At 36.3% G+C, this 16477-nt stretch overlaps 1 protein-coding gene across 1 annotated transcript in view; it reads right to left on the bottom strand.

Moving 5' to 3' along the window:
* The window catches only part of LOC143408874 (uncharacterized), a 67523-nt gene that overhangs the window by 31368 nt on the left and 19678 nt on the right, over window positions 1-16477 (bottom strand). Inside the window, exon 2 of the mRNA XM_076868795.2 lies at window positions 7662-7868. Coding sequence (XP_076724910.1) covers window positions 7662-7868 — 207 coding nt within the window. The remainder of the gene's footprint in view (window positions 1-7661; window positions 7869-16477) is intronic.

Raw genomic sequence — 16477 nt, 5'->3', positions numbered from 1 at the left:
GTGAAATGAAAGTTATAAGGAAAAATTAGAAAAGAAAGAGCTTAAGAACTGACACAATCATATGCAGGCCAAAACCAGCTTTCAACACCACTTGGGGTTGGATAGCTCCCAAGAATCAAAGTCCAGATCTCTTTCTGGCAGGCTTCTTCACACATTCCGTAAATCTAACTGTGTCATCTTCATTCCAGAGCATCTCCCTAAAAAGGAACATTCTAAATCAGCAGCCACAAGTGTCTGGTTGCTGAGGTCTGTCTAACCACTTAGACCAGTTCCATGAGTCCTTGCACTGTTCAAAGAAAGGAAACTGGATCAAAAGTCCAAGCTAATGCTTGTAGGGGAAAAATAATGACGCTGAGCTAAAACACAGTATCCTAGATGACCTAATGGAAAATTCATATACCTTTTTACTAAATCATGTTCCCTAAACAATAAACGCCTTTCTACACCAGTGCTCAGGCTGGAGTGGCAGCTGCTACCAGCAGACCTGTACCTGATCAACCAAAGGCATTGACTCTTTCCCCTTCCCCTTAATTGAGTTCAGAAAAGGTAGTGTTTCAAGATGAATTTTAATAGGTGAACCTCAAAGTAGAGTTATATTTATAGTGGTCTTCCATTAGAGCTGAAACTCAACTGCTCAGGGGTCATTCTTCTTACTCAGAATAGTGCTTCTTTCATGGAAGAAACAGACCTCAGAGAACTGTGCAAAGAAGACTGGGCTCAGAATAATCTGAAGCTTTTGAAAAATGCAGACCTTCATCTTTGACCTTTGAGTATTCTTCTGAATGGCTTTAAGGACTAAAATATGAGGTTAAGACAAAACTGGGAGAACTAGTTCGCCAAGAGTCAAAAGGTTTCCTCAGGTTAATCATATCAAGTTAAAAATATAAGGAGAAAAGAATAAAGGAAGAACACTGAAGTTGAGTGGAAGACCTCCAAAATCTTACAGAAATATAACATTTAATATCAATTGAAAGTTACTATGTGTCAACTGTTATTATAGGTTCTACATTTGTGTTTACCATATCCTAGATGAGGTAATTATACAGGATGAATAAGTATTAGGTCTTATTGAGTCACCTGACCGGATCATAAGGATTAGAAATGGTGCACACAGTGTCCAATACATAGTAGGCACTCAATAAATGTTTTTTACAAAATAAATTTTTTTACAAAAAAATGCTTAGGATGAGGTGGAGCTCAGTAGTAGAGTGCTTGTCTATGATGTGTGTGGTCCTGGATTTGATCTCCAGCATACACACACACACACACACACACACAGAAAAAGCCTAAAGGAACTTATAACCTTTAATATAGAGTGATTCTTAGATTGATGCATGTAGATATAGATAATAATAATTGTCTCCAATTAATTGTACAAAACAATGGATTTCTTTTGTATTGCCCTAAAGGAAGGATTAAAAAAAAAAAAACAGACATTATAAGGAGCTGATAAAAAGAAAGGAACGAATGGAGAAAGAAGGAAGACAAGAAAGGGAAGAACAGAAGGAAGTTAGGGGCTTCCCTGAAAAGTGATGATAAACTCACAGGTACCTGTGGGGCCATTCTAGAAGGCACAGGGCAGACCTTCAACAAGAATGATCATGAGGGGAATTAAATATCAAATAAGCTTGCAGATAGGGAAAGATCTTAATCATTAGCCTAATACCAAATCCCATCGCAAATCTACGCACATGGCCTGAGATATGAAAAAGAACAACATGGGGACTTTTCATGGGCTTCCCAGCTTCACAGAACAAACAGTTGTCTACCAGCTGGAGTTCTGATCAATGAAGCAAAGGATAAGGAATTCCTGTACAATCCAATAGGTCATTTATACACCATTCATTTTTAAAAGCTTCTTAGAATTAGTAAGAGAGGACACTTTCCCCTATCAGCCCAACATTCCTGAGGCCAGCAACTCAGTGACAATTTGTTTTTCATTCTGTGGCCAGAAGACAGTGGGTAATATTTGCAAAGCTGTAGGGAGTTCATGTTAAGTTAATGTGATAATTAAATTCTTAGAAAATGCTGGATCTTTTTTGCAAAGTGAAGAATTGCCTCCCTGTAATTGGGAAATTCAACATCTATAAACATTTCAAAAATAAAATACTAGACAACATTAGATTTTCACAGCCTCACTCAACACATTCCTTTACAAAGTTATTTTTCACTATACCAATTTAGAATTGGTTTTGAATTAAAAAAGAAAAAAGTGCTTAGAGAACAAAATCTATGTTCACTGCATAGGGTATGTTTCTACATAAAATACTTTACAAAAATGTTATAAAAGTTCATTGGAATATAGTCACATTTCTGATATTTACTTGTTACACTCAGCCCCAGGGCAAATGCAAATCCCAGCAAGGCATTTTGCTGTTAGATCTCACTAACAGAGATCTTAGTGCAGGATATGGTACAGTAATAAAACAAGTTGGTGCCATATTCAGACTATCTGGATCAAATCTTGGCTCCACCACTCACAGGCTATTAACCTTAGGCAAGTTACTCAAATGAAAATAATGGTTATCCACCTCACAGAAGTGTTGCAAGTTAATACAAGGAAAGAACAGGCATGAAGACATTGGTCAATGAATGATAGGTTCCATTGTTATTAGGATTGATATTTAAGAAAGAAGAAAATACATCACATTTCAAAAGGATTGATTGATGCTATGTTAAAATACAATATCACAAATAAGCAATGGTAAAATTTGAATGCCTACATACTAAATGATAATAAAAATTCTTATGAAAAATTAAATTACATTTTTAGAGAGGTTTTCTTGTTTGCTCTTTAGTATGCAAACGCTGAGGCATGCATACTTTTTGCTATGCATGTGTGAACGTGTAGGTGTTGTTTGGTGGGTGGGTATGTAGCAGAGAGTCTCATAAGGGTATTTCATATAATTCTATAGTAAGATTTTCCACTCTGATGACTGAGATCATACTCAACAGCTCTGGAAGACAATCACGTTTGATAACACATGGTAGATTTTCTAAAGCTTCACTGTTATTATAAGAAGCAAACATGTCATATATATCATATACAATGATTTTTAGCAAATGAACACAGAATAATTACTCATAATTAGTGGGATGAATTGCATACCATGATCATTTCCAGTGGTGCCTCATTCTAAAAGAAATATTAATAATAGCTACTATTAACTTATTGAGTACTAAACATGTCAGGCATTTCCCCAATTTCTTTATGTGTATTTTCTAACTCTATTCTTATAACAGCCTTGTAAAGTAGATATTATTATCATCTTCATTTTATAGAGGCTCTGTGAGTTGAAGTAGTATGTTCAACATCACACAGTAGTTGTGAAGGTAGAATTCAAAACCATGCAGTCTGGTTTCTAAGCCTATATTATTAATCCATTCATCGCGTTGCAAAGTGATACCTTATCAAGCAACTCTTCACTACCCAAAGAGTTTACTAGAAATCTTTATCAGCATATCCAAGTACTTTAAAATAAGATATAATTTATAAAACTCTGGGGCTAGAGGTATAGAGATCAGCGATTCAGTGCTTGCCTAGCCTTGGTTCCATCCCCAACACCAAAATCACCCAAAACACAAACAAAAACAAAACAAAACAAAAAAGCATTAGACTTAATAAACTAGACTTAAGATAAAGAGTTGGTAAAGAATTTAAATTAGCAAAAGGAAGACACATTGATTTTCACAACAAAATTTCCTGAAAATGAAGCAATTTTCTGTGAATGCAGCTATAATCTTTTTTAAAATTTTTTTTTTTTAGTTGTTGATGGACCTTTATTTTATTTATTTATATGTGGTGCTGAGAATTGAGCCCAGTACCTCACACATGCTAGGCAAGTGCTCTGCCACTGAGCCACAACCCCAGCCCCTGCTAGAATCTTTATCACAGCAAGAATGATGCACAACAATGTCTCTGGGATATACAGAAGGAGGAATATTGAATGCTATTATAAATAAATGTTTTGGAGATTTGTGAAATATAAACTTCATAAACACATGAAGTTTAATATGCCTCCCATGAGCTGCAATAAGAGAGGAAATGCACAATGAAAGTAGGGGACAAAGAGTGCCCAGATTAGAGGCAAAGGGAGGTGTGTACATTGGTGAATCCCCCAGGTTACCAGGAATAGCAAGTGTCAGGCATCCTTCAGTCTATTGAATAGAAAAATCCTCCTGGGTTAATGTAGAGATAAAGTCTTTTTTTTGAGAGAGAGAGAATTTTTAATATTTATTTTTTAGTTTTCAGCGGACACAACATCTTTATTTGTATATGGTGCTTAGGATCGAACCTGGGCCGCACGCATGCCAGGCGAGCGCGCTACCGCTTAAGCCACATCCCCAGCCCAGAGAGATAAAGTCTTTTCGCAGAATTTAAAGAAAACTTTGAGAACCAACATTAGCAAAGGCTAAGGCTCTAATGTAAATGGGCCCTATTAGAACAAACTGATGTCTCAGTATGAGACAAGGTTAGCAGGGAACACACATGGAAGAGGATTGGCAGAAGCTAGAAAAGAAAGGAATGCAGATCAGACCTGAACCCAGGCTCCCAGGTCCTTCCCAGCTGCAGCAGGCACTGAACGTTTACATTTCCCACTCCTAAAAATTGTATATATTTAGTGTAGGGTACAGCAAAGTACATAGAGATTCTATTCTAGAGTAAACTGAATCTATCATAGGTGTCTCTATTATCTTTATAAAATCCCACACTTAAAAACAAACAAAAAACTTCTTTAAGGGACTGGTATAGATCTATATCTGAATTTTTAAAATTCTAGTTTAGTCAATTCTCTCATTTTTATCCAGTCTCCAGCAAGAAAGAAAGTGCTTTATAATTTTTGCCTCAGGAATTTTTAGAGCTGATAGTGTACATAGGAAGTCAGAGGACCCTTCTAGTTTTCTGTATAAACTAAGTCTACAGTAAACATAGCCCTTGGTGTCTTGGTACAGAACAAGACAGAGGAAAGTAGTTTTTAAGCAGAAAAGAGAGAAAACAGAACTCTTGGGGACTCGATGAGGGATGGAAGTCCATGGGCTCTTAGCATAGGGACGTGCATTGCATGGTGGCAGTGCCCAGAGGACCTAAGGCCTCCCAGGGAAGACCTGTAGTGTTCTTAGGAAGACAGACCCCAGACACAGGGGCTCCCAGGACCCCCATGAGTCTCCTATCACTAGCATGGTCCAGAAGCTGCTAAGCCCTCAGACCATCTGATAAGGGATGTCAGTAGAAACCAGGGTGGATCACTGTCATGAACTAGAATGGTCAGTGTTTCCCCAGAATCTCAGCAGGGTCTGTTGAGAGGAAAGTCAATCACAACAGTGAGTGAAGGCCCAGCTTTGCTTCAGGATGGGGTGGGGATGGGAGAGAGATCTCCTAGTCTGATTTCAGTTGCTGGGATAAAATAAAGGCATGTGATACTTCCTGCACAGCTAGGTTTGTGAACTGAAATTCATCCCCACAGCAGATAGTTATCTGGAATGGAGGGATACTGCCTGGCTTTTACAGTCACAGTCTTGGTGTCCACAGGGAGTAAAATCAGATAACTGATTTCTCTTACAGAATGATGTCTTAATAAGCTTCAATAAGTAGAAAGGTTTTTTTAATTTTTTTAAGTACTTGTCCCATTTAGTAATTTGTTATTATCCCTTTTCTGATTCATTAGGAAATGTTGTCTGGTGTATTAATCTTATAAGGGTGGGAAAATTGGTCAACTGCTCCCGTTCACCAATTTGAACTCTGATTGTTCAAATAAGGATCTGAATTTACAGTATTGCATATCTTGGATACTTGAAGAGATTTTTTTCAGAATGTTAAAAGGTAAAGCATTTTACTTTAGAAAGGTAAAAACATTTACCAGATTTTATTTATCTTGTTCCCTGTGGAATGACAGGTAGAATTATTAAAATTCACATTGGAAACAAATATTTCAGTTAACTTTTTAAAATTTATTTACTTTGGTGCTGGGGATCAAACCCAAGGCCTTGAGCATGCTAAGCACAAATTCTACCAATGAGATATGCCTCCAAGCCCTCAGTTAATTTTTAAAGGTTTCATCACTTCCAATTTTTTATTTTAACAGGGAGTACAAACCTGTTTTCATGTATTCCTCATTTCAAAAGTCATAGTTAGGGAGTTATTTATTTATTTTCATACCAGGGATTGAACCTAGGGGCACTTAACCAATGAGCCACATCTCCAGCCCTTTTTATGCTTTATTTTGAGACAGGGTCCTGTTAAATTGCTTAGGGCCTCATTAAGTTGCTGAGGCTGGTTTTTGAACTTGTGATTTTCCTTCCTCAGCCTCCCCAGATACTGGGATTACAGGTGTGCCCCACGATGCCTGACCAGGAGTTTATTCTTAGCATAAGAAATTTAAGACATTAAAATGAGTATAAAAGAAAAAATATGATATTGTCTCTTTATCTAAAATGAAATTTATCAGCATAGATTCCTTGTCCAAATAAGAAGCATCAAAAAATGTAAACTGTTGATAGTAAATGAACCAAAACTGTTAGATAGATAACTGGAAATTGAATTTTATTTCCCACTCCAGAAATATGTGTGTGTGTGTGTGTGTTTCCTTGCCATTACAAAATTGTGTGGAAGAAAGGAAGGAGGGTAGAAAGAAGGAAGGAGAATAGAAAGAAAGAAAAGGAAGAGGGAGGGGAAAGAGAGGGGAGGGGAGAAGGGGAAAGACAGACTCAGTTTTCTCTTAATCTTACAATCTAATTGAGAGAAAAAAAAATGGATCTGAAAAAAAATTCAGAACAAAGCAAACACTCACATGCCAAGTTAGATGCTATACTCAGCTGATACGTCATTTCACTAAACAAACTGAAAATTAAACAACCACTTTGTATATGTGAAATATTTTATTATCCTCTCTTAGGTGTCAAAATATATATCAATATCAAATAAAGGGCAAGCCACTTGGAAAAGAATTGAGAACCCCTGGAATCAGTCATCAAGGATGCAGTGTCCATCCCTGGTGCTGGAGGTCAAACCCAGGGACTCATGCATGCTAGGCAAGTGCTGTACCACTGAACTACATCCTCAATCCAAGGATGTTCTCTATTGAATTCAACAAAACCCAAAGTTATCTGTTTATATGTCTCTATCTTTGGGGGGTTATTGGCTTTAATTTTCTTTGCCCCTTCCTGTCTTCTCCTAAAGCCATAAAAACCTGTAGGCCCAGGTGATTTTTGTAGTAGTAGAAAGTATTCAGGGTGTGAGTCTCCCCTGCAGCATTCCTGCTTAATCTTGGGCCAATGAGTTAACTTCCCCTAGTCCCCATTTCCTCATAGGTAAAGAGGCAATAACATTGCCAAACTCACAGAGTGAAGAGAAAGGAAATGCAGCCAGGAGATCGCACCTGGCAAGAGTGGGCATGCAATGAGTGGTGCCCTTGGTCCTTTTCCTTTGGGACGGGGTATGAAAAGTGAGGAGGTCTTTGTTCTAGAGCAGTGCTTCTCCAGCTCATCTGAGAGGTTGTTAAGAGTAGGTTCTGATTTCCTATCTCCGGGCGGGTGTTCCCCATGTTGCTAGTCCAGGCGCACACTTTGAGTAGTAAAGTTTTAAAGGTAAAAAGAAAACGGAACTGGTAAGGGGACAAAGATAATTATGGAAGGAAATAGATCAACATTTATAGAATACTTACTGTATGTCCGGAAGCATATACACAATTATTTTTCTTCTTTTTTTCATTTTATCCTCAAAATAATTCTGAGGAGTAGGTTTTATTTTCATAATACACAGCAGGATGTTGAAAATCGGGTGCTCTCGCTTCAAAATTTTACATTTGATGCACATCTTGAGAGAGGACACAGACAGCCAGATCAGTAGAAGTAGACAAAGACGGTTGAACCTAAATGGAACAGAATGACCAACAGGTTGGGCATAAGGGACCTGAAGTAGAGAAAGAGAAGGGGCTCAGAGGATTCCAAAGCACAAGGGCAATAAATGCTCTTTCTACCATCTTCCTTCAAAGCCAGAATAGTTGCTGTTCAGGCTTCAACCCTTTACCTTTTGTATCAAATCATCCACAAAGCATGCAACTCATGCAACTGGCACTGCCAACCATGGATCTGGTCCAACTTCACCTTCCAACGAGTTTCTATGGTTACCAAGATAAGAAAGAAAATGCAAAGAGAGGTCTAAAGGAGAACAATCAATCCCCATTCAACCACTGAGCTTAGCCATGAGTTCATAGCTAATCTAAGTTTAACAGTGAACTAGCAAACAAGAGCTAGAGCCAAAGGCATGAGTACATGATTACAATGAGGACTAACAGGTGACAGTCACATGAAAAAGAAAAATGTTTCCAGAAATGTTTTACTTAAGACAGCAATACTGAAGTGGTTAGGTTCCACATACTGTGAATTGAATTTAGGGTAGACATATAAAAAACTCTTTTTAATAAACTATAACCTTAATTTTGTTTTCTTGATGACATACTTAATTCTCTTCAGGTACTATTCAGGAGTAAACCAATTTAGACCCAAATTAGTAAATTTCTTCAAAAGTTGCTGAACAACCTATAATTATTAAATGCTGAGAATTCACATAATGTTTTTTATACTACCAATTCCCTTCCTGGGGGACACAGTACTTTAGATGAGTAGAGTCAAATATATTTCCCTTCTTGTTTGCCTAGGTAACATCTAGCTAGAATGATGCCCTAGGGTAATCTTGATCCAAGAATTAAAAATAATACTAGGAAAATAGCAAATGAAAATGGTCAAGAAAAAGCAGAACCAGCTTCATACAAGAAAAAACAACATGTATTTAGTATGGCCAACATGTATTAAATTTATTTACTCTTCACAAAACTGTGGGCCAGATGTTCATTTTACAGATGATGGGACTGAGGGTCATATAAGTTAATTAATTTGCATGTGGACATACTACTAGTAAGTGGCAGAAGTGGCAGTCAGAATTTGGTTTTTGTTTTGTTTTGTGTTTTACAGAGAACATGGAGATTGTGGTAAAAAAACAAAAACAAAAACAATAAAAAACTGCCTCCCTGTATAAGTTTTCTTAAGAGAATCTCAAATTCTCAAATTTTTATTTGGGCAAACTGTCACTTAGAATAAAAAACTATATCTCCCAGTCTTTCCTGCAGGTGATTGTAGCCATGTGCCTAAATTCTGTGCAATGAGATATCAGTGCAAATGTTACCTGGAACTTGGAAGGCAGCTATGCTCACCACTATACCACCAATGCCATCCATTACCTGGAACTTGGAAAGCATCTCTCATATGGTCAGCTTGCCATTACTGTCCTCCCTTCTGAATCTCTGGTTCTCATTTCTTAGGTCATTTCTAACTAGGACTCTACACCAAATATGAGCTTCATCCCAGTTGTCTAGAGCCTTTAACTTTCCAAAACCCAAACTTAATTCCCACCAGCTTCTCCTCTGGGGATGATGCTTGTCTGCTCACCTAAACACCCCACAATGAAAAGTCAGTCCCAGATGCCCAAGTGACACCAAGGAGCCATTTCTATCTAGAAGCTGACCAAGTTCATACTGGTCCTTAGTGCCCATTCTTACCTCCTTCCTCAGTCTGTGAGAATAGAACCCAGCTCTGAGCCTTGGTAAGCTGACTGGGGTCCTCACTGTCTCCCAGCTACTGTCCTTATTTCCAGGACCAGATTGTGGTGTATCTGACCTCCTCACAAACACACCTCTTTGGTTTACAATGTAGTCCTCACAACATCCAGAACTGCTCTGCCCTTTCAAATCAGATCCCTTTTGGCCATCAACCCCTGCATGAAACAAACTGATCTTTATTGTGGCCACTTTCCTAACCCTAACAAGACATCATCAAGCTGTTGTGATTCCAAACAGCAAGATGCCACATGTATACCTTCCCTAGTATATCCCTGGTCAATAAGTTACAAATCTGTCTTGGCTCAAAATTCCTCTTCCTTTCCTAGTGTCATCATTCAGAATGCCATTTTGTGAGGGGGGAAAAAAGGACATCAAGGGACATTTATATATATATGTGCATATATATTATATATGCATACACACACATATATGTTACATACACACCACAGAATTATGAAAAATCTGACCATTATTTCTACTTTCTTAACAACAGATGTGAAAATGTGTTCTAATGTAAAGATTCTAATGAAATCAAGAAAGATGCTAGAAGACTCAAATTGGCAAGGAGTTCAGTGTCTGAGCACTAAGTTCTTGTGTGCATTGAAGTGATTGTTTGCTGTTGACTGAACAAATAGGTATAAAGGGGCTGCTTAATATCAGTTAACCTCTTCATGTCAGTGAAGATCAAGCTCTTAAATACAACTTCCCAGGGAGGGCTCACACAAAAAAACTAATCCAGGAAAGGGGGGAAAGGAGGAAAACTTGATATTTTGAACAATTTCAAACTCCTTAATTGCATTTGAGTGTGGAAAAACCAATGGAGATATGAATCATTTTTTATCTGTAGGTCTGATACTGCAGTCAGAGCCTGACATTATTGCTTTGCAGTGCACAAGAGGAAAAGGAACATGATCAAATTTTGGTCATGTAAAATTTAATTCAGCAAAATGCTATCATGAAACCCACCCTTCCACTCTGTAAAGGGCAGAAAGAGAAAAAAAAAATGAATTGCCCAGGAAAACATGAATTCTTCATGGGTATTTGTGGTGAGAGTACCAGGAATTGAACCCAGAGGGACTTTACCACTGAGCCACATACCCTGCTGTTTTTTGCTTTTTGTTTTTGTTTTCTTTTTAAATTTGAGACAGGGTCTCACAAAGTTGCCTAGGGCCTCAGCTAAACTACTGGTCTCTAATTTGTGATCCTCCTGCCTCAGCCTCCCAAATCATGCATTTCTGCACCTAACCTTTATGGATTTTAAGGTAGAATATTTATTAATTCTGGAACTAAGCTGAGAAAGCTAAGTAGTAAGGGAAAAAGTAGGTTAAAGATTACTTTTGTGTTGATACAATGTGGGTGGAGCCTTTCTTAGGTGAAGGTCCAAAGGGAATAAGTGTTTTAGAAGGGAGTAAGTCAAAATCCACTTTTTATATTAAAATTATTATTTCTAAGGTTATCTTCCCAACTTTCCTGTAGATTTAGACTTCTTTGTACTCACTGCACTTGGGACATGCCTCCCGTACAGCACATATCATATTGTATTGTAATGGTTTAGCTTGTCTGTCTGCCAACTAAGCTACCTGGGGCCAGCAATTGTTTTATGAGGGCTGCCAATTTGTACTAAACTGATAAATAATTTTATTCCATACACTAGTAGTACAAGACCATTAGCAGGTCTACATTTCTAATATGGAAAAATGGTAATGGAAAAACTAAAACATGTTTCCTTTAGTCTTTTCTCTAAGATAAAATCAAATATAGCAAGCAGGATCATCTGTTCATGATTTTTAGAAACATATTATTTCAGGAATATGATTCATGGGAAGGAAAGACTACTTTCGTATAAAATGTCTGTCAGTGTTGCAAATCTTAGTGATAATTTAAATATTGCTTCTTTCTATTTGGGTTTCTTGAAATACATTTTTATTAGTCAAGGTTCTCTAGAGAAACAGAATCAATTGGATACATCTACCTATCTAAGGAAATTTATTGTAAGAATTGGATTATGTGAGTATGGAGACTGGCAAGTCATAATCTTCAATAAAAGCCAGTAGGCAGAGATCCAGGAAGAAATAGATGATTTTACCAAGTCCAAAGCCAATCTACTGGAAAAGTCCCTCTTACTTAGGGGAGGGTTAATCTTTTTGTTCCATTTTGACCTTCAACTGGTTAGACAAAGCCCACCCATGTTATGGGGAACAATTTGCTCTATTCCACCAATTAAAATGTTAATCTCATCCCTTGCCTAGACACCCAGAACAATAGTTGACCAATTGACAAAATTAACCACAACATTCATGTGACAATGTCTGAATTGCTGTATATTGTTCTGCCTAAAGAAAGTATGCAAGAAATTATGATTGAATAGGATACTACAAGTTTTGTGTAATCACACGTAGCATGGACTTTTACTTTAGTAAGACCTGGGTTCCAACCTCTGCTATGCCAGTCTAGTGTCTATGTGATGTTGAGCAATTATCTAGATTTTTGTACTTCAGCTTCCTCAACAATATTTCAGGAATAATAACAGTAATAGCTCTTTATGGAGTTGTAAGGACCAGATACATAAGTCACTTAGCCCAGGACCCATACACAGTAAAACATCAATAACATCCATGTTGCTATAGCCATTTCCACATGACTTTGTCCTTAAATGGTCCATTCCTCAAGACAAAGACTTTTTTAAAAATATTTTTTAGTTGGAGATGGACACAATGCCTTTACTTTATTTATTTTTATGTGGTACTAAGGATCGAACGCAGTGCCTCAAACATGCTAGGCAAGTGCTCTACCACTGAGCCAAAACCTCAGTCCCAAGACAGAGACTTTTTAAAAAACTTTTCAATCACACTTCTTGTTTAATCCATCATGTACATTTGATAAGGTCCTATAAGTTTAATTGGCCTCCAATTTTATGGCTTTCCTTTATGATAACAATGCCAGGTTCAGAATATACTTTAATAGCAGAATTGTTTGAGATTTTTTTTTCCCCCAAGAAACAAATCTGGGAAGTAGTTCATATGCTATTGAGATGTTGGGGAAAGCTAGACAAAATTCTTAAAGCAGAAATAAGCTCTAAATAGGCTCTAGTGAAGAAAGATAAGGAGTCCTTCAAATGTGGTAAATTAATTTGCAAATGGAAAAGTGTGGTGAACACAAGCCACATTATACAGGCTTCAATCACAAAACAAAACTGATGTGAATGAGTGTGGTGCTGCACACCTGTAATCCCAACAACTCAAAAGGCTGAGGCAGAAGGGTCACAAATTCAAAGCAAGTCTTAGCAACTGAGGCCCTAAGTAACTTATTGACACTCTGTGTCAAAATAAAAAATTAAAAAGGGCTGGGGACATGACTCCATGGTTAAGTGTCCCTGGGTTCAATCCTCATTATCAAATGAATAAATAAATATTGATGTGAATTTTCTTTTGCAGTGGTAGGGATCAAATCCAGGATCTCACGCATGCCAGGCAAGTGATCTACCATGCAGTCACATCCCCAGCCTTGATGTAACTTCTATTTGAAGAACTGCCAAATAATACATATCACTTATTCTATATATTTCAATACATACCTTTTTGAAAAAGACTTTTCTGGTTTTTGGTACCAGAGATGGAACTCAGGGGTGCTGAGCCCCAACCCCAGCCCTTTTTCATTTTTTTATTTTGAGACAGGGTCTTGCTAAGTTGCTTAGGGCCTCACTAATTTGCTGAAGCTGGCCTGGAACTTGCAATTCTCCTGCCTCAGAGTTCCTAGCCACTGGGATCATAGATATCCACAAAAAGGACTTTTAAAATAGCCTCAATACCACTACTTCCCCATAAATCAAGAAGAATTACTTAATACTTTTAAATATCCAATACTCACATTTTCCTTTTTGAAAGTATAAAACATTTTTAAGAACAATTTATGCAAACTACACACAATGTCTTTACATTGTTATTGTTTGATGTATAATGTATATATACATGATATATATTGTTTGATATATATATATATATACACACACACACACACACTCACATATATATATCTTGAAATTTGGTGTCTGTTCTATTTTGCTTTTTTTTATCTATAATTTCCCCATAGGTCTTCTTTTTCCTTGAAATTTTGATTATTGAAGAAAAAGAACCATAGCCTTATAGAAGTCCCCACTGTCTAAACTTCGACTGAATATCCATATAGTAATTGAACATGTTCCTCAAGCCTGTGCATTTTCTAAAAATTAAAATCTAAGACTTCATCATTTTATATATATATATATATATATATATATATATATATATATATATATATATAATTTTTTTGGGGGGACAAGACTGCCTCACTGTTACATATTTCTGTCAGAAACCACACATTGCCTGCCATCATCCTGGCATGCTAGCAGCCATAGTAATGCCTATATAGTGATATTCTAACTCTTATTCCTTCTTCATTTATTGACTATAATACTATAATAAAGAAACATTTCAACAATAAATTTGGCAAGGATGTGGGGGAAAAGGTACACTATGGCTATTGGGACTGTAAATTGGTACAACCATCTGGAAAGCAGCATAGAGAATCCTCAGAAAAGTTGGAACCATCATTTGACCCAGTTATCCCACTCCTCAGCATATATCCAAAGGAATTAAAATCAGCATACTATAGTGACATGGCCACATCAATGTTTGTAGCAGCTCAATTCACAATAGCTAAGCTATGGAACCAACCTAGGTTCCCTTCAACAGATGAATGGATTAAAAAAGGTGGTATATATACACAATGGAATATTCCTCAGCCATAAAGAAGAATGCAATTATGGCATTTACCAGTAAATGGATGGAACTAGAAACTATCATGCTAAGTGAAATAATCCAATCCCCCAAAACCAAAGGTTGAATGTTCTCTCTGATAGGTGGATGCTAACACACAATAAGGAAGGGGGAGAATAAAAATTCGTTGGATTAGACAAAGGGAGGGGAGTGAGAGGGGTGAGAATAGGAAAAACAGTAGAATAAACTGGACATAACTTTCCTGTGTTCATATGTGAATATATGACCAATAGAATTTCACATCATGTACAACCACAAGAATGAGAAGTTATACTCCATGTATGTATAATATGTCTAAATACATTCTATTATCACGTATAACTAAAAAGAATAAAAAGATCTCAAAAAATTTTCTCATCAATTACTAGGTTATTCTGAGAACCAGGTTATATTAGGATAGATGACTATTGAAACTATAATTTCATTAAAACTTTAGTAACTAAGTTTTATAAATTTGATATTATATTATGGGATGGATTATTATTCATCAGTGTCAGCTGCTGGATTGTCTGCAGTGTCTGTAATGCTCACTTGTATTATGAAATAGGCACTCAGTTTCAATTAGGGTTGATGAAGGAGTGTGGTACCTAGTTTCTACAAGCAATTAATCAAAATTTTAGTCTATACCCTAATATTGATTATTTTGCTTATACTCATTTCTTATTATTGTGTATAAAGAGATAATGAGTGTATTCATTTATCTATCTTTTTACTTTTTTGAATAATTGTATTGGGATAAATTCCTCAAAGTGGAATAACAAAAGTTTTGACTATATTTACAGCTATTGTTTCTTATTGCCATATTCCTTTATAAACAGATTGTATTAATTCACAGTATCATCAAGAATGAGCACAGTCAGAGCACAGTCATCCCACTACTAGGTATGTACTCAAGGGACAGAAAATCAGAATATCAAATAGATATCTGCATCTTGATGTTTACTGCAGCACTATTCACAATAGCCAAAATAAGCTATCAACTGAGGTATCTATCAATGAATAAATGCTTACAGAAAATGTGGTGTATTCACCCAATGGAATGCCATTCAACCATAAAAATGAAATTCTGTCATTTGTAACAACATGGATAGAATTGGAGATCATTATGTTAAATGAAATAAGCCAGACACAGAAAAATAAATAGTACATACTCTCACTCTAATATAGCAGGGTCAGATGCTAAAAAGTTTGATTTCATAGAAGTAGAAGAGTACAATGTGGTTGGTTATCAGAGGTTAGGAATGGTGGGTGGGGATAGCTGGCAGAAAGAGGTTGGTTATTAAGTACAAAAATAGATCAATAAGAGAAACCAGTTCTGGGTTCTATAGCACAGTAAAGAGACTCTAGTTAATAATAATTTATTGTGTATTTCAAATAGCCAGAAGAAAGAATTCTGAATGTTCCAAATATAAAAAAATGATAAATATTCAAGGTTATGGCTATACTAATTGCCCTGATGTGATCATTACACAATGAATATTTGTATCAAGATATCACACTGTACCCCATGAATATGTACAATTATTATGCATTGATTAAAAAAAGAATGAGCACATCATTTTAGTATTGACAACTGTTGTAATAAACAGCTTTTTTCTCTTTTAATAGATTAAAATGCTATTTTTAAAATGCTGTCACTCATATTCCTTTGATTACTGCCAAGGGAAGGAATGTCATAATTTCCAACATTTTTTCTAACTATATTCCTTCTTGGGTAGAAGAAACATTTTTATTTAGTTATTAAAGGGCATGTCTGAACAAGTAACTATGTAACAGAAGCCAAGAATTTTTAAATCTGGTGAATTCTCAGTTTTCATGAATTGACTTGAGAGAAGTGGGCATAGATATTTCTGGTTTTAACTTCTCTCTCTCTCTCTTTCTCTCTCTCTCTTTTTTTTTGTAAAGTTGGGTTGGTTATACTTTAGCCATAATAAAAAGCTATTAAGAAATTTCTATGAATGTACATACCATAAATTCTTAGGAAAAAGTTAACACCAATCATTTTAAGTTTTTTTTTTTTTTTTTAAGATAGCAGGGATTGAACTAGGG

Source organism: Callospermophilus lateralis, chromosome 10, assembly GCF_048772815.1.
Source record: "Callospermophilus lateralis isolate mCalLat2 chromosome 10, mCalLat2.hap1, whole genome shotgun sequence".
NCBI classification, from domain to species: Eukaryota; Metazoa; Chordata; class Mammalia; order Rodentia; family Sciuridae; genus Callospermophilus; species Callospermophilus lateralis.
The sequence above is the reverse complement of the archived record's forward strand: the minus strand, read 5'-3'. Positions and strand labels throughout refer to the sequence as shown.